Raw genomic sequence first — 19,602 nt, 5'->3', positions numbered from 1 at the left:
AAATATGGGCCTTGTTTCTTCAGTTCTGGGAGGCGGCTGAAAAGAAAACTTGATCATCCTAATGTAGATGCTATTGATATGCACACTTTTGTGTGTACTTTCGCTTTTATTATCGCTGCTAATTTTAAGATTCAAATAAAATAATTGAAATTATGAGAAATGCTTAACGTTGAAACAGCTTCTGATTCTAGTATAAATTAATTTTTTAAATGTAAATGAGTAAATAACTAATGTTAAGTGTGTGTATTCATATATGTGAAAACTTGCAACTCAATAGCAAACCAAATAATTCAAATAATACTTATACAATAATGCGGCTGAAAAAAAACGACAATGGTTGTAGAATAAATTATACTACCTAATTAGAAATGCAAAACTTTGAGACAGGTACTCATGCGCCCATACCCATACGCGTACGCAAACATATTAAAGTAGTATTTTTTTTTGAAACATTTATTAAAATTTATATTCGCTAATAATGTGTTGATTTCATAAGCAGCACATTGCAGGCATCTGTTAATTGTACAGAAAGGTTTAAATATGAACGCAAAACTTTACATATTTAGAACTGCTACTTTGCTTTCAGCCTATCACAATTTTACTATATAAATTAGCAAATACCCAGCGTGCTTCAGTGCGCCTTGAAAGTATCTGTAATATTTAAATTTTTTCATCAATTTAATAGAATAAAATTTTTCAGACAGCTGGCAACCCCCTTCAAAAATATTTTCGGCAGTAAAATTTCCTAAACCCCCGCAATTTGATACCCATATTGCAATATTTAATTTATCTTATCAATGAAATTAAATTAAAATTTTCAAACAGTTGGCAGCCTTCCACAAAAATATTTTCGACTGATAGCCTTCGTAAACCTCTTTCTTTTAACAGCAATTTTGGAATATGTACTTTATCTTATCAATTTACTTAAACAGCAATTTTCATACAGGTGGCAACTCTCTTATTATTTTTCCTGTATATTTTAAGTTGGACCTTTACAAATGTATCGGTGAAAATGGCTTTCGATTCCATGCATTAGTTTTCGAGTGATGCGCGTACAAATATATAGACCGACAGATCGACAGACAGAAATTCTAAAAATTGTTGATATGGCTTCTGTTGCTCTAATATTATTAATATTAATTTTTCTTTAATATCTATAATGTAAAGATATCGGCCTATTCCAATTTTATTATAATTATGTTAGATACAAAGTAAATAATTATTTCATATTTTTCAAGTTCGTTAAACAATTAGTGAGTAATCATATACTAATAAGTACATGTATGTAGGCATTTCTCTTACTAAATGTAAGAACAAATTATCCAAAAAGTCATTGTCAACTTATAATGATGCTTTGTTGCCAAAATGAATACTTATTTACGCTCATTACAAAAAAAAACATAAATAAATTACACACAGATGTTTACGCCGTCTTTAGTCTATACGGTTGTGCTTATTTTCTTTTTTCAACACAAATGCGCCTATACGTTAAAGTAAACATATGTATTTATAAATCGTTGGTATTCCCCGCTTACCTTCTACCTGCAACAATCGAGATGCTGCTGCACACTAATGTTGTTGCAAGACTTGCATACTTGAAGGATTTTCCTTACCTAAACTAAAAATTTACCGCATTATAATAGCATGGGCATAAATGGATTATGGTCAGTTTTTTGTTGTCTTCAGGGACCTTGACCACTTTACACATCTACATACATATGCACATACCTATACCTATGTATTATTCGCTATGGTCATCCTAAATTCATTACTTATACCGCTTTTGGGTGTACTGTTTATATTTTAGCATTTATGTGGTTTTGCAACATATTCTACTTATGTGAGACTTAACCCTTTCGTTGTATTGTTCTAACTGTTTTCTGAATTACCAAACCATTTAAAGTAGTGCATCTGAGTTCTTTTGTTTGGTCTTGCATTGTTTTCCATTCAGATGAAGGCTCGTCTACATATTGTACCTACATTCATTTTTCATGCTGAATATATTGTCTTTTACGAGCGTCGGCTACTGGATATTAAAATTTGGTTATGTTATAAATTTTTTCTTTGTTACTTGTTTGCATTTAAATGCCTATACGTGGGGGCATAATTTACAAATGTGAAAATTTTCTTACATATACATATGTATAAAAGTAAAAGAAAATTCATGGAAATACATTTATTATCTAATATACAGGAGCCAACGTGAAAGGTGTTGCCGATATTATTTTTAGTTGATTAAAAAGATTGTATACTCAAAATCACAAATGCACTCCCAAAATCAGCAGTTAGAGCCAAAATTAAGTTTTTTGGGGGCCTCATAGTCTTTTTTAGTTGCTAAACAGTGGATTTATAGGCGCTCATAACGATATACATATGTACAACTTACAGTATAATTACGGTGACTTTTCGTACCGATTTTAGCGGGAAGGTACCGATTTTAATAAAATGTCCCGCTGAATATTTTTTTAAAAGTCGCGACGCATAAGTGTGCCGATTTTTCAAGGTTATAGTGACCCGCTCTTCGTTATTTTCACTGTAAGTCTTCTGCTGATAACGAGTGACCACAGTGCAAAATTTCATGTCCCTAGCTACATAAATGGATGAATTATAACGAAAAATCTCATATCTGAACAATTAGTTGTATGGGAGCTATAGGTTATAGTTATCCGATCTTTTTAATTTTCACTGTAAGTTTTCTGTTGATAATTATTGAAAACAGTGCGGAATTTCCTGTTCCCAGCTATATAAATGGAGGAGTTATAACGAAAAATTTTATATCTGAACAATCAGTTGTATGGGAGCTATAGGTTGTAGTGAACCGATCTTTGTAATTTTCACCATAAGCGTTCTGTTGATAATGGGTGCAAGTGCTGCAAAATTTCATATTCCTAGCTATATAAATGGAGCAGTTATAACAAAAAATTTATATCTGAACAATCAGTTGTATGGGAGCTATATGTTATAGTGGTCCGATTCTTCCGGTTCCGACAAATGATTAATACATTATAAAAATACACCCACCTACCAAATTTGATCCGGATATCTCGAAAACTGAGAGACTAGATTGCATACAAACAGACGGACAGACGGACAGACGGACATGGCTAAATCAACTCAGCTCGACGTTCTGATCATATAAGTATACATTTTAATGGGTCTATCTCTTCTTATTCTGGTACTTACAAACATCGGACCAAAGTTATAATACCATTTCATGCTCATGAAAGGTATAAAAATATGGGCCTGGTATCTTCAGTTCTTGTTGGCGGCTGATAAGAAAACTTTTGACCATCCTAATGTACATGCTACTGATATGCACACTTTTCTGTGTACTCTCGCTTGTAATATTTTATTATCGCTGCTAATTTTAAGATTCAAATAAAATAATTGAAATTATGAGAAATGCTTAACGTTGAAACAGCTTCTTATTCTAGTATGAATTAATTTTTTAAATGCAAATGAGCAAATAACTAATATTATGTGTGAACAACAAAAAATATGAAGTGTTTATATATGTATGTGAAAACTTGCAACTCAATAGCAAACCAAATAATTCAAATAATACTTAAAAAATAATGCGGCTGAAAAAAAACGACAATGGTTGTAGAATAAATTATACTACCTAATTAGAAATGCAAAACTTTGAGACAGGTACTCGTGCGCCCATACCCATACGCGTACGCAAACATATTAAAGTAGGTTTTTTTTTGAAACATTTATTAAAATTTATATTCGCTAATAATGTGTTGATTTCTTAAGCAGCACATTGCAGGCATCTGTTAATTGTACAGAAAGGTTTAAATATGAACACAAAACTTTACATATTAAGAACTGCTACTTTGCTTTCAGCCTATCACAATTTTATTAAATAAATTAGCAAATACCCAGTGTGCTTCACTGCGCCTTGAAAGTATCTGTAATATTTAAATTTTTTCATCAATTTAATAGAATAAAATTTTTCAGACAGCTGGCAACCCCCTTCAAAAATATTTTCGGCAGTAAAATTTCCTAAACCCCCGCAGTTTGATACCCATATTGCAATATTTAATTTATCTTATCAATGAAATTAAATTAAAATTTTCAAACAGGTGGCAGCCTTCCACAAAAATATTTTCGACTGATAGCCTTCTTAAACCTCTTTCTTTTAACAGCAATTTTGGAATATGTACTTTATCTTATCAATTTACTTAAACTGCAATTTTCATACAGGTGGCAACTCTCTTATTATTTTTCCTCTATATTTTAAGTTGGACCTTTACAAATGTATCGGTAAAAACTGCTTTTGATTCCATGGATTAGTTACCGAGTGATGCGCGTACAAACATATAGAACGACAGATCGACAGACAGAAATTCTAAAAATTGTTGTTATGGCTTCTGTTGCTCTAATATTATTAATATTAATTTTTCTTTAATATCTATAATGTAAAGATATCGGTCTATTCCAATTTTATTATAATTATGTATAGATACAAAGTAAATAATTATTTCATATTTTTCAAGTTCGTTAAACAATTAGTGAATAATCATATACTAATAAGTACATGTATGTAGGCATTTCTCTTACTAAATGTAAGAACAAATTATCCAAAAAGTCATTGTCAACTTATAATGATGCTTTGTTGCCAAAATGAATACTTATTTACGCTCATTACAAAAAAAAACATAAATAAATTACACACAGATGTTTACGCCGTCTTTAGTCTATACGGTGGTGCTTATTTTTGTTTTTTCAACACAAATGTGCATATGCGTTAAACTAAACATATGTATGTACATATGTATTTATAAATCGTTGGTATTCCCCGCTTACCTTCTACCTGCAACAATCGAGATGCTGCTGCACACTAATGTTGTTGCAAGACTTGCATACTTGAAGGATTTTCCTTACCTAAACTAAAAATTTACCGCATTATAATAGCACGGGCATAAATGGATTATGGTCAGATTTTTGTTGTCTTCAGGGACCTTGACCACTTTACACATCTGCATACATATGCACATACCTATATCTATGTATTATTCGCTATGGTCATCCTAAATTCATTACTTATACCGCTTTTGGGTGTACTGTTTATATTTTAGCATTTATGTGGTTTTGCAACATATTCTACTTATGTGAGACTTAACCCTTTCGTTGTATTGTTCTAACTGTTTTCTCAATTACCAAACCATTTAAAGTAGTGCATCTGAGTTCTTTTGTTTGGTCTTGCATTGTTTTCCATTTAGGAGCCTTTCATCTACATATTGTACCTACGTTCCTTTTTCATGCTGAATAGATTGTCTTTGACGAGCGTCGGCTACTGGTTACTAAAATTTGGTTATGTTATAAATTTTTTCTTTGTTACTTGTTTGCATTTAAATGCCTACACGTGGGGACATAATTTACAAATGTGAAAATTTTCTTACATATATGCATGTATAGAAAAGTACAAGAAAATTCATGGAAATATATTTATTATCTAATATACAGGAGCCAACGTGAAAGGTGTTGACAATATTATTTTTAGTTGATTAAAAAGACTGTATTCTCAAAAACACAAATACACTTCCAACATCAGCAGTTAGGGCCGAAATGCGTTTATCATCTTTTTTAGTTGCTAAACAGTGGATTTATAGGCGCTTATAACGATATATGTACAACTTACAGTGTGATTGCGGTGACCATTCGCACCGATTTCGGTGGGAAGGTACCGATTTTAATAAAAATGTCCCGCTGAATATTTTTTTAAAAGTCGGGAAGTATAAGTGTACCGAATTTTCATATTTATATCAATTAAATCCCGATTTTCAGTTTTTTTTTTGTTAATTCAATAGGAGTCTCCGTGAACTCTGGCTCAAAAATCATTTTCTGACAAAAGTGGCAGCACTTTCGTTATCACGAAGTGCATAGAATATAAGGGAGCCATAAACATAAGACAACGTCTTTATTTTCTTTGATCCATTGTTATGTTTTATCAAACTGGTACTCTCGCTGTATTCCAGCCTATCATTCCTGCTTATTTTTTTCCTGAGGTTTTTATAACTATTTGCTAAGTTTTTTAATCAAACGATACTAGCTGGAATTTAGTGAAATTATAAACTGTAATTTAATACTGTTTTTAAGCATAGTTAATTTCTATTTAACTTCCATTCCAACTATGGTTATGAAAATATTGCTTTGACAGAGGAAAATTAAACTTTTTCCTTAGATCGGCAAAGCTATTACCGTTTAAGCTAGAGTCCCCGGTATTAAATAACGGATCGCCATTAAACTTTTATTAAGAAAAGTTAGCAAAATTCTTAGTTAGGCTATTCTTGCGCGTACAAAATGCATTCTTTACACCCAGTGTAACTAATAGTATAAAAGTAATGTAAAAAAAGTTAATGTAGGAGATAATATCATTTGTCTTTTTCTACGAGAAAGCTTATGTTGTCTACTGGAAATAAATTTTATAATTTCTACAGTTTTCCAAAACTAAAAATCTTCGAAATTTAAGGTATCCATTGCTGATGGAGCTTTTTAGAATGCAGGAAACTCAAATTGCGAACTTAATCAGAATATTTTCTCTGTGAATGTACTACGCAGACTCGCTCACCTGGGTGGCGTCACATCCATTGAAATAAATAGCCCATAGAAGGGCTAGACTGCATTTAAATGCCTTCACATAAATATGAGCTGAAGCGCCACGCAGAATAGACCACGTCAGAAGTTGTGTCAGGGCCTTCGATAGCCGGGTCGTGTCCGGGAGAATATGTCTTCGGCGGGCCCTTTGAATTTAAATATTTTTTTTTTTAGTAAATCCCTGGAGTCTGTGTGTGGTTTATTTAGTACATACTAATAAGGGCTCAGACAAAATATGCACATATATTTCGTAATTTTTGGTATAGGTTTTTGGTCAAGTAAAATGTATTGTCAATAAACGATAATAAAAAATTTTAACAATTTTACCCTACGCTGCTAACAAAAATTTTTTTTTACTGGTAACTAAGGTTTCTGTTTCAGTTTTTAATAAACTTCCAAAATTTTCGGTTACAAAATGTTCGGCAACGTGCAGAATTGTTGTGTAAATAGAATACAATTTCGTCACATTCGTACGTGAATTTAGTTGAAAAAACTTTGAGCCAGAGCTGATCCAAATGCCAATGTTCCGAGGCTGGTTAGTCTATCTTGGTCGATGATCGTAGAACGTAAACAGTATTACAGTAAACAGAAGTATTGTAGAAGCAAGCTTTTTCCACAAAGCACAAAAACGTTGCTATTGGTTGCGTTTCTTTATACATTCCAGATAATCCCATTTCACAGGCAGAATAAACAGAATGCGTTTAACGTTAACATATCGTCAGGAACGTTCTAAAGAATAAGTAAACAAACAAGTTTATTCCAAACGTTCAGAATGAATAAAGAAATGCAGCCATTATGTTTTCTTGTTTTACGCCGTGTTTCAGCTACCATTCTGCATTCTTGACCTTTGATTTCTCAAAACTTAAGTTATTAAATTAAACTCTTCGTGTTGGCAACCTGCATATCAATCGTAGCACCTCTGGCTTATAAAAAATCTTAATCCGATAAAATGGGCCGACTTTACTCTAAATACCTCTAGGTAGGTGTCTGCCTGACCACTGCACAGTGTTTCAGGTCGAATTAACTTCTCTAAAATCCATGACTAATTATTCTGATAGCCAAGCAACGGTCAAACCTCCACAGTGCAGTAACACTTGCTAAAAAGTAGCTGCCGAAAGGAGAAGTACCTTAAACGAGCTCGCCGCGTAAGTTACCATTAACGTGGTATGGATACCCGGGCACACTGAAATGCCGGGAACTGCGCGGCAGACGAGATTGCAAGGTAAACTCTGCGTATGATGCAGGCGGTTCTCTGCCAACGAACGATGGGCGAAAGGGCCAACTTGCTCTGTTATTCAACTAATGTGGCCAAATGTTAATGAGAAAAGATCCAAAACTCTTTTACAAACCGATCGTCCCATTGTTAGAATAGTTGTCGGTACCAATACAGGACACTGCTGAATGGAAGCGCATGCTAGGCGAATGGGTTACCCCGCTAACGATTTATGTGGTTTGTTTTTGCTACATTTAAGGCAAGTCACATCAAGGCGTAACTTTTTTTTGGAAAATCATCTGTTGAATTAACCGAATGATTACTGTAACAATCCAGCTTCTCATTTCTTAGCTTCCGATTTATTGACGAATAAGTTCAACATAGAAACGATTACCTTTCACATCTGACTTTGTTTCTACGGTCAGGTTCAATATTTCAATAACCTTAAGGGATATGGGCGTAGCCAGGTAGGAGAAGGGGGCAGAGGGAACGAGCCGCCTCACTTCCAAGTTTTCCCTGTATGTATATATCGCTAGGTTAAAGTGAAAATTTGCTAAGTCAACTTTTTATAAAAACTCATATTTTGATATAAGAAGTAAGCGATATTAAAAACGCATCGAAAAGGATTAAGGTACTTGTTTTATTTTTTCTCGTTTATATTCATTGAAAGGAAAATCCGACAAAACCAAAATAATGAAGTGGCTTAGCAACTTTGCACTCTAAGCTAGCGATATATAATAGTACCATGAAATACTAGCTTAATAATTCCGAGTACTCTCTTCCCCCTCTCTTAAAATCAGCAATATGAGCTAAATACGAGAGGTTTCAACAATCGACTCTAGCAAACCAACGAGTGTGGAACATACAAAATTCGTTGTTCCATTCGTTTGCTTTGTTTTTGAAATTTTAGTCACCATAAAAAAGTCTTTTTTTCTATCAATTCATAGGAGTGTGCTTTTTTCCTTTTCAATGATCATACATTTTCATATTGGGCACGTTCAGAAGACGCGTTGTTGTGTACTTCTGATCAACTGAACAGTTGCGTGTTAGATGATCGTAATATTTTTCTGATCATTTGAGACAACATGTTGGTGTATACCTTTGAGAGTTTAATTTGACAGCTAATGTATCAAGCCGTTTAGAAGACGCATAACGATCACTGATTTTTGTTTAGCAACGGTTGCGCTCAACTGCTGCTGAACCCAAGGTTTGATCCCTGGTTCGAGTAACATTTAATTTTTTGTGAAAACGAACAGCCTAAACTCCGGAAGGACAGCACATCTGGGGCTGGATTCTGTTACCGTGAGAAAGTATAATTCAGTGAGTTTTGCGAAAGAGAATTGTACACAATTTTGACAGTTAAAACTCATTTTCAAAATGAAGCAATTTTTTAGCGCACTTGAATACTCACAGTTACAGAATCCAGCCCCTGGTATAGTGACGGCTTCAAGACTGACCATGGCGCCGGAGCAGGAGTGGGGCAAGGTAACTCTGTATTTCAGGCCAAGGTGCACGACATTAAACTATTTGTGAGGCAGTATGTGCGGCGCACGGTGGGCTGAAACGAAACCCTATGGCCAAAATAAAATATCTCCTCTTGGAATTCATTGCTTTGAGTATGTTTTTTTTTTTTAATTGAATCTAAATATATATGTATGAATGTATATATATTTCAGGGGAAAGTTATGTAAAAAGTTGAAAACAATATTTTCAATACCTCTATTCGAATAGAGTTTTTTTTTGTAATACAGTGTTTCGGTCTTGGTAACTAGGTGACCAGCTTTCTCCTCTAAACTTAAACTGATCTAATCTAGTATGGCAGGCCTCCACATTTGTGCTGTAACATCAATAAGCACACTACAAATTCGAGGGAAGCTCGACCAGACACCTATCCAAAATATGAGCGCCAAATATTTGTGTATTTGCTACTTTAACATAAAAAGTTCTCGTTATTTTCTTGTTCCCGTAACTTTTGAAAAAAATAAAACATAAATTGCTATAAACTAGGTAAAAGCTTCTAAATAATTGCTAAGAATTCTGCAAAAATGTTAAATAAAATCGTTAGTTCTACTGGCGAAAGCTTGAAAATGGCAACACTGGATAGCACATGTCTCATTTGGAGGTCATCGATTTGAAAGCAAATAACATCGTCCTTGCACTTTCAGTTTCAATAAATCGAATCAGGAATATATGTAGGTTATAAATTAAATGAGATTTAAACTGCTTTCACAATATTTCCCCACTTTTCTTTCGTAATGAAACTTCACAATTTATGTATGTATGTATGGAATATCTTTGGCACTCAACAACTTGACTTGAAATTTTCCGACCAAGCGCCAGATAAGCATCAGTACAGCACACAGAACAACACATAACACCAAACACCAACAAGTACGAAAACAACAATAACATGTGTGTGTAATATTCAGCCAGCAACAGCTACAACAGCAATCATTAATCGTTGACAATTAGCTAAGAAGTCACTGCAATGGCAAACGACCAAACAACCAAACGTTGTTGACAACAGGCGAATGCACTCCAAATGTATTTACAACTTTTTATGCACCAAACAAAAAAAAAAAAAAAAATTAGATGCGATGAACCGCGCCGCGTGTGTCTTGCTGCGTTGTACGCGTCTGGAGGTTTGTTCTTATGACATCGAATGTGACATTGGTATAGCCAGCCACCTTAACCTCAAAAAGTGGCACATTCCAGTTCGAAAATTTGAACACAAGGCGATTGCATTAAAAATTCAATGAACAAAAAAAGCAAAACATAAAACAAGCAGCGTCAGTGAAAACAACAGCAATGAAAAGTGGTGCGGTGAATTCGATGGCAGCAACAAAAATGTCTCATACAAATTTCAATTCAAATCAAATGCGTCGTCGTTATTGTTTGTTGTTATTACTGCGGCGCTGCTGTTGCTGACGCTGCAGCTGTGATGAGCGCTGTTGCTGCTCGTTGCGGCATTGTGACAGCGTACCAAATTGTCTGAAAGCTGCTGTAAGTTGCCTGTCAAAATTATTAGCCAGGCAGGCGGTGGAGCGCGTCGCCTCTCCACCTCTTCGATGACGCTTTGTGCGTCCAAGTTTTTAGTTGCGATGCGGTTCTCTCTGCACTAAACAAATAGCGGCGCAGCGCTGGCTTTGTCGTTCTTGTCAAGGCGCCCATAGTAAAAATGCCAGTCAAAGAACGCTCGTTTTTGTAGCGCAAATGTGGCGAAAGCGGCGGCGATCGAAATCAAAGCAAGCCTTCGAATATCGAAAGGCGCAAAGCGGCTGAAATTCAGGGTGGCGCAATGGAAAGGCGCGACAGGCGACTTGGGAGAGCAAAATTATTGATTGCTGCAAAGCGCTGACTGCGGTAGTGGCGGCGGCGGCACCTTAAAAAAAGTCCAATAAAATGAAGAAGCCGGCAAATTCGATAAATCGAAATATTTCTACAACAGCGGCAGCTAAGCGCCTAGACCAGGTAAGTGTACGCGTTGAAGGAGTGCTCGTGTGCGCTAATGTTGATGGGGTCGAAACGGCTTCCACTCCTTCAAACGCCGCCGCCGCCGCCGCCACCGCCTACCTACAATACATTACAATGGAAAACGTCAAACTGTCAGAGAGTGCGTAATTGGAAATTGAAGAGCAGAAAGTGTGTGTGCGTGTGTGTGATGCAAACTTGCATTAGTATGGGTGGCAACTTGTATAGCGCGCCTGTGCTGTGGGCGTGCCAATCGAAATAGCTCCACCCACGTCGTCTTGGCAACCGATAAGCCACAGATACAAACTGCATTTTAAGCTGCCACGCTACAACAACAATGCAAGCGCAAAACAAACGTCTATATTGCAGGCAACAACAACTCATAGCCAATACGCGTGCGCTGTATGCAGGCAAAGTGGATGGCGAACATTTAGAGCTGCACACACAGCGCCATATACAAATTGCGATTTGCATTAGTATTGGTAAGCGCGCGCGCGCTTATCTGTGTGTTTGCGTCTGCACAGCGTTGTGTGTACGCAAGAGAACCACTTGAAGGGGCGAACTATGGTTGACTCACTTACACGCGCGCGCGCACGTAACTTTAAACGAACATGCAATTGTGAGCGCTTGTTGGAACGGGTGAGGCGCGTAGCATTACTGATGGTAGCACACGACGCGCATACACTTGCAAGCCAGCGCCGCATACATACGCACATGAGGCGACTGCATGGCTTATGGTGCTGCATGGCCGATAGGTGTGCTCTCTGCCGCAATGGTGGTAGCGCGCCGGATGGCTGTATTAGTGAGGTAGTCGATGTGGTGTGGCTCCGGTGTTGCTGTCCATCGCTTTGTGCTATGGCCTCTGCTGCTGACGCTGTGCGTCGTCGCTTTATATTTTTGTTAGTAAGCCAAATAGTAAGCAGGCATTCCCCTCTGCAAACAGTCATATTCAAGAGCTCAAGCCAAAGAGTACTCGAGCGCGCACAGCTGCCGAAAAAGTAGAAACGGACAACCGATAACCGAACCGCAGAGTAAAACGCCTGAGCCAAGTTATAACCGTTTACTTTGGCTATTTTCCGTACCGATTTTATAGGAGTCGTTATTTGCTAGATGCATTGTTCAATTGTAGTGTACGGCTGATGCGATTGACGGTCGATACGTCTATCCGCACAAACCGAAAACATTTCGGCCAACCGACCATCGCTATCTTAGCAACAGCATTAGTGTCCATAACAAGCCGTATTGGTGACCGCGTACAACGCAAGACAATTGAAAGAATTTTATTTTACTAACGGGTTGACGCACCGCATAATTGCAAAAACAAATAGATTCATTATAGAAATACTAGTAATAGGAGCGAGGTGAAGCAACAAAAAAAAAAAACAAAAGGAAACGCGCAGCGACGAAAGTCAACAAAAAATCTAAAGTGCATGCAAGTGAAGTCGAGGAAGACGAGTGTGTGAAAGGAATGCGCCCGATTGATTTTAAAATCTTGCATTAAACTACAAAGTGACAAAACTTTTGTGCTGCTGAAAAAGAATTACAAAAAAAAAAACACAAAAACAACTAGCAACAAGGTGCATGCGCGCTGATAACAGTTCGTTTTCCAAGGAGTCTTAACTTTTGGCATTCATGTACGCACAGCAAGCGCGCGCGCGGACCAAAATGTGAATTGCGTTCCCAACTATGCAGAACATAAACATTGAAAAGTAAACATCCAACGGATAAAACTGTTTTTTTTTTAAACAAATCCCACAACCAAGTGTAGGTTCCCTCGAACGCTTCGTCAAAAAAGTGCCGACCTTGGTTCGCCGCGTCCAAAGTGCTCGCGTCGTCTAAGTCCGTCGGTGATTTGAAATCGTCTTATTTCATCCGCGCGACCAGTGAACAGCCGCCAACATAACGGCGCAATTATTGAACAGTTTCCTGAAGGGATCGCCCCACCAGACGACGATCGACATCATGCAAAAACTATACGCGGAGGCGCCGAGCAACGGGCCTCCGGTCAGCATGAGCAGCAGTGTCGGCGCTGGTAGTGGTGGTGGTTCTAGCAGCGGCGGAGGTGGTGGCACAAATGCTGGTGGCGGCGGCGGTGGTGGAAGTGGCGGTGGCGGCGGTAATCCTTCGATTCCTCACTCAAACATTCCAACCAGCAACGGCGGCACAATGAGCCCGCTCGCCCGCAGCGCATACACAGCTATGAATTCCATGGCCATGCCCGTTGGTGGCATGTCCTCCGTTTCACCACAGACCGCCGCGTTTGGTGCACTCGAATCCGCTGCGGCGGTGGCTAGCATGAGCGGCGCCCACGCTATGAACTCCATGGCTGGCAACTGCATGACGCCCAGCTCGATGAGTTATGCATCGATGGGCTCACCGCTGGGCAATATGGGAAATTGCATGGGCGGCGGCATGTCAGCAATGACGGCTATGGGTGGCTACTCCTCCATGGCGGCAGCAGCCAGCGCACGTGAACTGGACACGGGCTCGCCGAATTCATTAAATCGTGCTCGTATTGACAAACCGACCACCTACCGCCGGAGTTATACACACGCTAAGCCGCCCTACTCGTACATATCGCTGATCACAATGGCGATACAGAATAATCCGTCACGCATGCTCACACTGTCGGAAATCTATCAGTTCATTATGGATCTGTTTCCATTCTACCGCCAGAACCAGCAACGTTGGCAAAACTCTATACGTCATTCGTTGTCCTTCAACGACTGTTTCGTGAAGATACCACGCACACCAGACAAGCCCGGCAAGGGTTCCTTCTGGACGCTGCACCCTGATTCCGGCAACATGTTCGAGAATGGTTGTTATTTGCGGCGCCAAAAGCGCTTTAAGGACGAGAAGAAGGAGGCCCTACGTCAGCTGCACAAGAGTCCGTCGCACAGTAGTCTGGAAGCGACGAGTCCTGGCAAGAAAGACCACGAAGATTCGCACCATTTACACCACCATCACAGCCGGCTGGAAAACCACCAGCAGCATCACCATAGCAAAGATATAACGGGTGCAGCGGTGGGCGGCGCGGGCAGTGTACTCGGCAGCGCCGTTAGTCGAGACCAGTTGGCCATGATGCAAGCCAATGCCGAGCTTTGCTTGGGCCAACAGGCGGCACAACATGCACCCAGCCACCACCATCAGCAACATCATCAGCTGCAGCACGAAGAGCTTTCGGTCATGGTGAATAGATGCCATCCATCCTTGATCAGCGACTACCACCCCTCCATGCATCATCTGAAGCAAGAACCATCCGGCTATACGCCATCCAGCCATCCCTTCTCCATCAACCGCCTCCTGCCGGAGTCCAAGGCGGACATCAAGATGTACGACATGAGCCAATATCCCGGCTACAATGCGCTCAGCCCATTGACGAATTCACACGCGGCCTTAGGACAGGACTCGTACTACCAGAGTCTCGGCTATCATGCGCCAACCGGCACGACTAGCTTGTGACATCACCAGTACCCATTGGCTTAAGGGCGAGCTGACCAGATGCTGCGCAACGTGAACGTGAACGCCGCCAGTGGTAGCAGTAGCATCTTTGGTAGTGCCGCCGCAGCCGCAGCGGCAGCTGCCGGTCTCAATACGCTGCACAACAGCAACATTGGCGGCAATATCGGTAGCAGTAGCGGCAGTGCCAGCGGCGCCGGCAACAGCAATGGGAATACACACGATACACACCTGGACCAACATCCCCATCATCATCATCATCATCACACCGGTGTTCATCATCATCATCATCAGCAGTTGGCGCATCCACATGCGGCACATCAGCTGATACAGCAACAGCAACGCAAGGCCTATATTAAGTCTATGCAACAACACTACCAACAACAACAACAGCAGCACAGCGCTGCTACCAGCGCAAGCGCGAGCGCGAGCGCACAAAAGCTTAGCACGCATCAGCAACAACTGTTGCAGAGCCAATTGACGCCACCCGAGCTGCAGGATGATGCCTCCAATATCACAACTGATTTGAATGAGGAACAACAATTGCAGCTGCAGCAAGTAGCACAGCAACAACATCAACAACTGTACAATAATTACCAGCAATATGCGGCTGCAGCCAGCTATCGCAACTGGAATCACGGACTGGCGCTAAACGGAGCGGCGGCGCTGCAAAACCTGCTCTAGTGCTGCAAGCGCTAAATGGGTTACCAATAACAAAGCGAGGCTTTGTTGCCTGACTGGACGCGATGGCACTGTGTACTGGCGGTGAGCTAATGGCGGCGACGCGAAGGTGAGAAATAGTGCAGCATTGTTGCGTCCGTATGCTAAAAACACGCGCCGTGCGGTATGTGAAATGTGATTAGCGAGCAAATGCGGACGCGCGTACAAAACCTGGAAACGGCGGGCGCGCGCTTATCAAATTTGCAAGTTCCTCTGCAGAAGGTGCCACACAAGGAATGCGCACGCGCTTTGGACTATCGATCAGCGAATTGTTAAAACGCGACAGCAACAGTGGCGTCGTGGGCGTTTGAAGTGTTGCCTGTGCAACAAGAAGACGTCCATCAGTTTATGAGGTGCTCCAAGCCAAATGTCAATGCAGCTGGGATACATGTGAAAATCTAAGGTTTGTTGTTGCAGTTAAACACAACTTTTGGAAGCAGGCTGAACGCGTTATTACTGTAAATATGTAACTTAGATGTACATACATACATACATAATATGTATATAGCTTCATTTTTTTCTTCTTAATTTTACATTAACGTAATCGCTTTTCGTTTTCTACATAAGAGCAACTGCTTTCGGATAGCATCGCAAGCCTCTATTTTCTATAACTTTCTCATTGCTAAAATTCATTGTTTGAGCTGATAAATATTCGAGCTTCATTATGGTACGCTTAAATACATAGCACATACTTACATATGTATGTAGGTACATATGTATGCCGCTGAATTTTTCATCATGTAGCAGCAATCAAAAGTGATGCAGTTGTAAGAGAAATTGTTTTCCAATTTACAATTTGCAAAAAAAAAAACTTCAAAAAGCAAAATGCCACCTATGCTAATGCTATTTATATTCCAATATTTGATATAGATATTGAAAGTCGTTACGATTCTCTGTAACAAAGAGCAAGTACATACATATATACACATATATACGTATGAACGTCAACTTCTGTTGCTTGGTATGCGCGTGCTTTATTTCTTATTTTTCTTTTTTATACGTAAATAGAACCCTGGCAGGCTCTCGGTTTAATACAAATTCCGTGCCATTTATATGAAAACTAATGCATCTATGTACATACATACATATGTGTAAAGGAAAGAAGCGCGAGCGCAAAAGTTAAAGCTAAAAAACAAAAAATTTTTAATTAAAACAATGATTTTTTTTTTTTTATACAAAAATATTAATTTGTAAGCACTTTATATATGTATTTAATTTTTTTTTATCAATCATACAAAATTTAACATTTATTGAAATATTTTTATTCGTAGCTTTTAAGTACATTGTTTCTTTAATTATTATTTAGTGTGGACATGTTATACGCCCAACACTATGCTACATACATATATACGCTGTAAGATGCAGTGCAAGTGCAATTGATGTAATTTTATATATAAAAAAAAACAAAGAAAACGAAAAAAAATATTCTACGTTAATTTTATGACCAGAAGGTTGTCAAGGGAAAATTTGCTTGATCGCTTGTCGATCAATGCTAGAGACCAAATTCGAATGGAAATGATCAAAAACCAAAAATGAATCTTCAGCAAAATTTCTAACATAAAAATTTATTTCATATTTAGTTCTTTAGTTGCAAGCATTATTTTATTAATTTCATTAATTTATCGGCAATAAGTTAATTTTATTTATATATATATATGTAGATATGTATACATCAAGCATATGACTCTTATTTTTTTACAACAAATTAATTTTTTTTATTTTAATTGAAAAACATACCCCAGGCAACACACCCGGAACGTCAAGCAAACATCCACGCATGCCTTATTGAAATTTTATCTGAAATGCGTTTCTTTTTCTTTAATAAATCGTTAATCTGCGCTCAGACATAACTCGGTACCATAAATAGAAGCAAAAAATTAAAACAAAAAAAAGTGAAAACCCTGTCTCACAATTAAAAGTAATATCGGGGCGGCCATTATGATTTTGCAAAAGCGTTCCCTGGGCCAAGTTTTTTCATTTAAACAAATTGTATCTAAAAACATTAGATTTTTGTTGCTTTCGCACAATTTCTTATCCTATCGCAATCGGTTCATAGTTTTGTAGAAAGAGTCATATGCTTAAGGTATGTATGGTATGTATGTACATTCATATTAAGGTTGTTCTTAATTGAATGGAGTTTTGTTTTTTATACAAAATTTATATCTCCGCATTTGTTTGTTTTCCAAAGTATAATATTTCCTCAAAGTTGACATTGAAACGTCAACTTTGCATGGAGATGGTTATATATTCTATTTCAAAAAATATGCAATTAGATAACACATGACCCAGAAGAACGCTTTAATATAAAGTTTTAACAAACATTTCATTTCGCTAGCTTACAGTGCAAAAGTTGTTAAGTTCGCTTTTTTAGGAAAATTAAATTATTGGGTAGGAAGCGAAAATCATTAAAAATGCATTGTTTGCAAAATGAAAAAGCTACCTGTTTTATTTCTAGCAAATTCTATTCAATGTTACGAAAGTCAGAGCTATGTAATTTGAAAAGTCTCAAGAAGAAAAAATCGTTTGTCGTGATTTCACCCGATCGATTGTGATTTATGTAATTAATTAAATTTTGATAGACTATCCGTTTAGAATTTTTCACCTTTGACAACTCTTTGCAAAATAAGTGCTTAAAGAAAGTGATTTAGGACTATTAGTAACTTATAAAAAAAAAATAAAAATGGATTTAATAACTTTTCACTCTAAGCTAGTGATATTCAGTTTCAAATAATTTGCACCAAAAACCGCCCATTGTACTTTTCGGCTGTCATTAGTGGCTTATAATACTTTAATCAGTTTCTTTTTTCTGGAGAGTTGATGAAACCAAGTTTTCCTGAAAGTCAGGAGAATTAATTTCTCCCGGGATGACGTTTTAAAGCGTTTTTTTTTTCAGTTTGAAGTTGCTGGTGGCAGAGCAGTATTCAAATCAATTGAAATGCAATTACATATTTACACACTCAAAAGGCCTATCTCCCAAATAGGTCCGAGGATTCTGAACTTTCACTTTATTTTTACCAAAAATAGCCTTTAGGGTGTGCTTTGATGAAAAAATAACTTCGAAGAAACGTATAGGAAAAGCTCCGACTCGATTTTCAGTACAAATTCTTGAGCTTAAGCTCATTCTATCAATGCAAAAGTTGAGTCTGAGCTTAAGCTCACTTTCTATGCATGAGGCCCAATGTTTCTCAGCAATTTTTCTCAACAATGTTTTTTAATGGTTTTCTGCACCAAAGCGCACCCCTGCGGCAGTTTTTCGTAAAAATAAATTGCAGATTCCGATTTTTCGTACTCGAAAACCACCAGAACGCCTTTTGATGGTATAAATATTTGCATTTAATTAAGTTTTAATTGGTTTGAATGCTGCTCTGCGCTTAAAATCGCCAACCTGCGAAACTGAGAAATTACTTTGCTATATATAATCCAGACTTTAATCAAAACTTGGTTTCATCAATTTCACAACCGACTGCCGAACAGTGTAATTACTTAAAAATGAATAAAAATAAGTTACTCAACAAAGCTGAGAATTTATAGCAATAACTGTATTTAATTTAATGCAAAAATGAAAACAATAGAACATCTACATGAATGTGTACAGCTGTGTTCAAAAAGTAATAATAGAGCCATGTGAGCATCAGTCTATTTATAAATCTAGAAACTGAAGTCTTCTTGGCATACATTTTCGGAGAAAAAAAATAGTTTTTAAACATTTACGAAGTTTTTTTAAGGTTCATATGTAAGATACTTTTTTGTCATGGTACAATTATTACAGGTATTGTCTTCCCAAAGAGTTTTGCCTCACATCAAAATTTGTGCTCCCTTATTTTCATTTTGACGCAGTTCAATGTTAATTCTTTTACTTTTAGTTGGCTTTGCTTTTGGTTTTCGCTCACTTTTATTTTTATAATTTTTCAAAAGACAAGAAAAAACGTTTGAAATAAAGAGAACTATAAAAATTTTGAATTTATTTACTAAGCAAGTGTTTATTTTTCGGCTTTTACAAATTAAATATATTCTCTGCGAGAAGGTTTGTTTAAAAAAATACGTGTATGGTATGGTATATGGGGTATGGAAATATCCCTTTTTCTGTGGGCAACAATGATGTTTTTCAAATGAGGCAGATCTGAATATGCGCTCTC

The 19,602-nt window shown here is 37.8% G+C and overlaps 2 protein-coding genes across 2 annotated transcripts; both read left to right on the top strand.

The window, feature by feature from the left end:
* Positions 1-12,245: 12,245 nt before the first annotated feature.
* Positions 12,246-14,751, top strand: LOC108367942 (protein fork head-like). Its single transcript, XM_017622658.1, has one exon. It carries the CDS (start codon positions 13,250-13,252, stop codon positions 14,747-14,749), a length of 1,500 nt encoding a protein of 499 aa, XP_017478147.1. The 5' UTR covers positions 12,246-13,249; the 3' UTR covers positions 14,750-14,751.
* Positions 14,752-14,788: 37 nt separating this feature from the next.
* LOC108367951 (pre-mRNA-splicing regulator female-lethal(2)D-like) lies at positions 14,789-16,614 on the top strand. Its single transcript, XM_017622666.1, has one exon. It carries the CDS (start codon positions 14,789-14,791, stop codon positions 15,428-15,430), a length of 642 nt encoding a protein of 213 aa, XP_017478155.1. The 3' UTR covers positions 15,431-16,614.
* The last annotated feature ends 2,988 nt before the right edge of the window (positions 16,615-19,602 follow it).

This window comes from Rhagoletis zephyria, unplaced genomic scaffold (genome assembly GCF_001687245.7).
Source record: "Rhagoletis zephyria isolate East Lansing unplaced genomic scaffold, Rhagoletis_zephyria_1.1 Rzeph_scaffold_00048, whole genome shotgun sequence".
In the NCBI taxonomy this organism is placed as follows: Eukaryota; Metazoa; Arthropoda; class Insecta; order Diptera; family Tephritidae; genus Rhagoletis; species Rhagoletis zephyria.
Note: the sequence above shows the minus strand (reverse complement) of the source record. Positions and strands in the feature narration are given on the sequence as shown.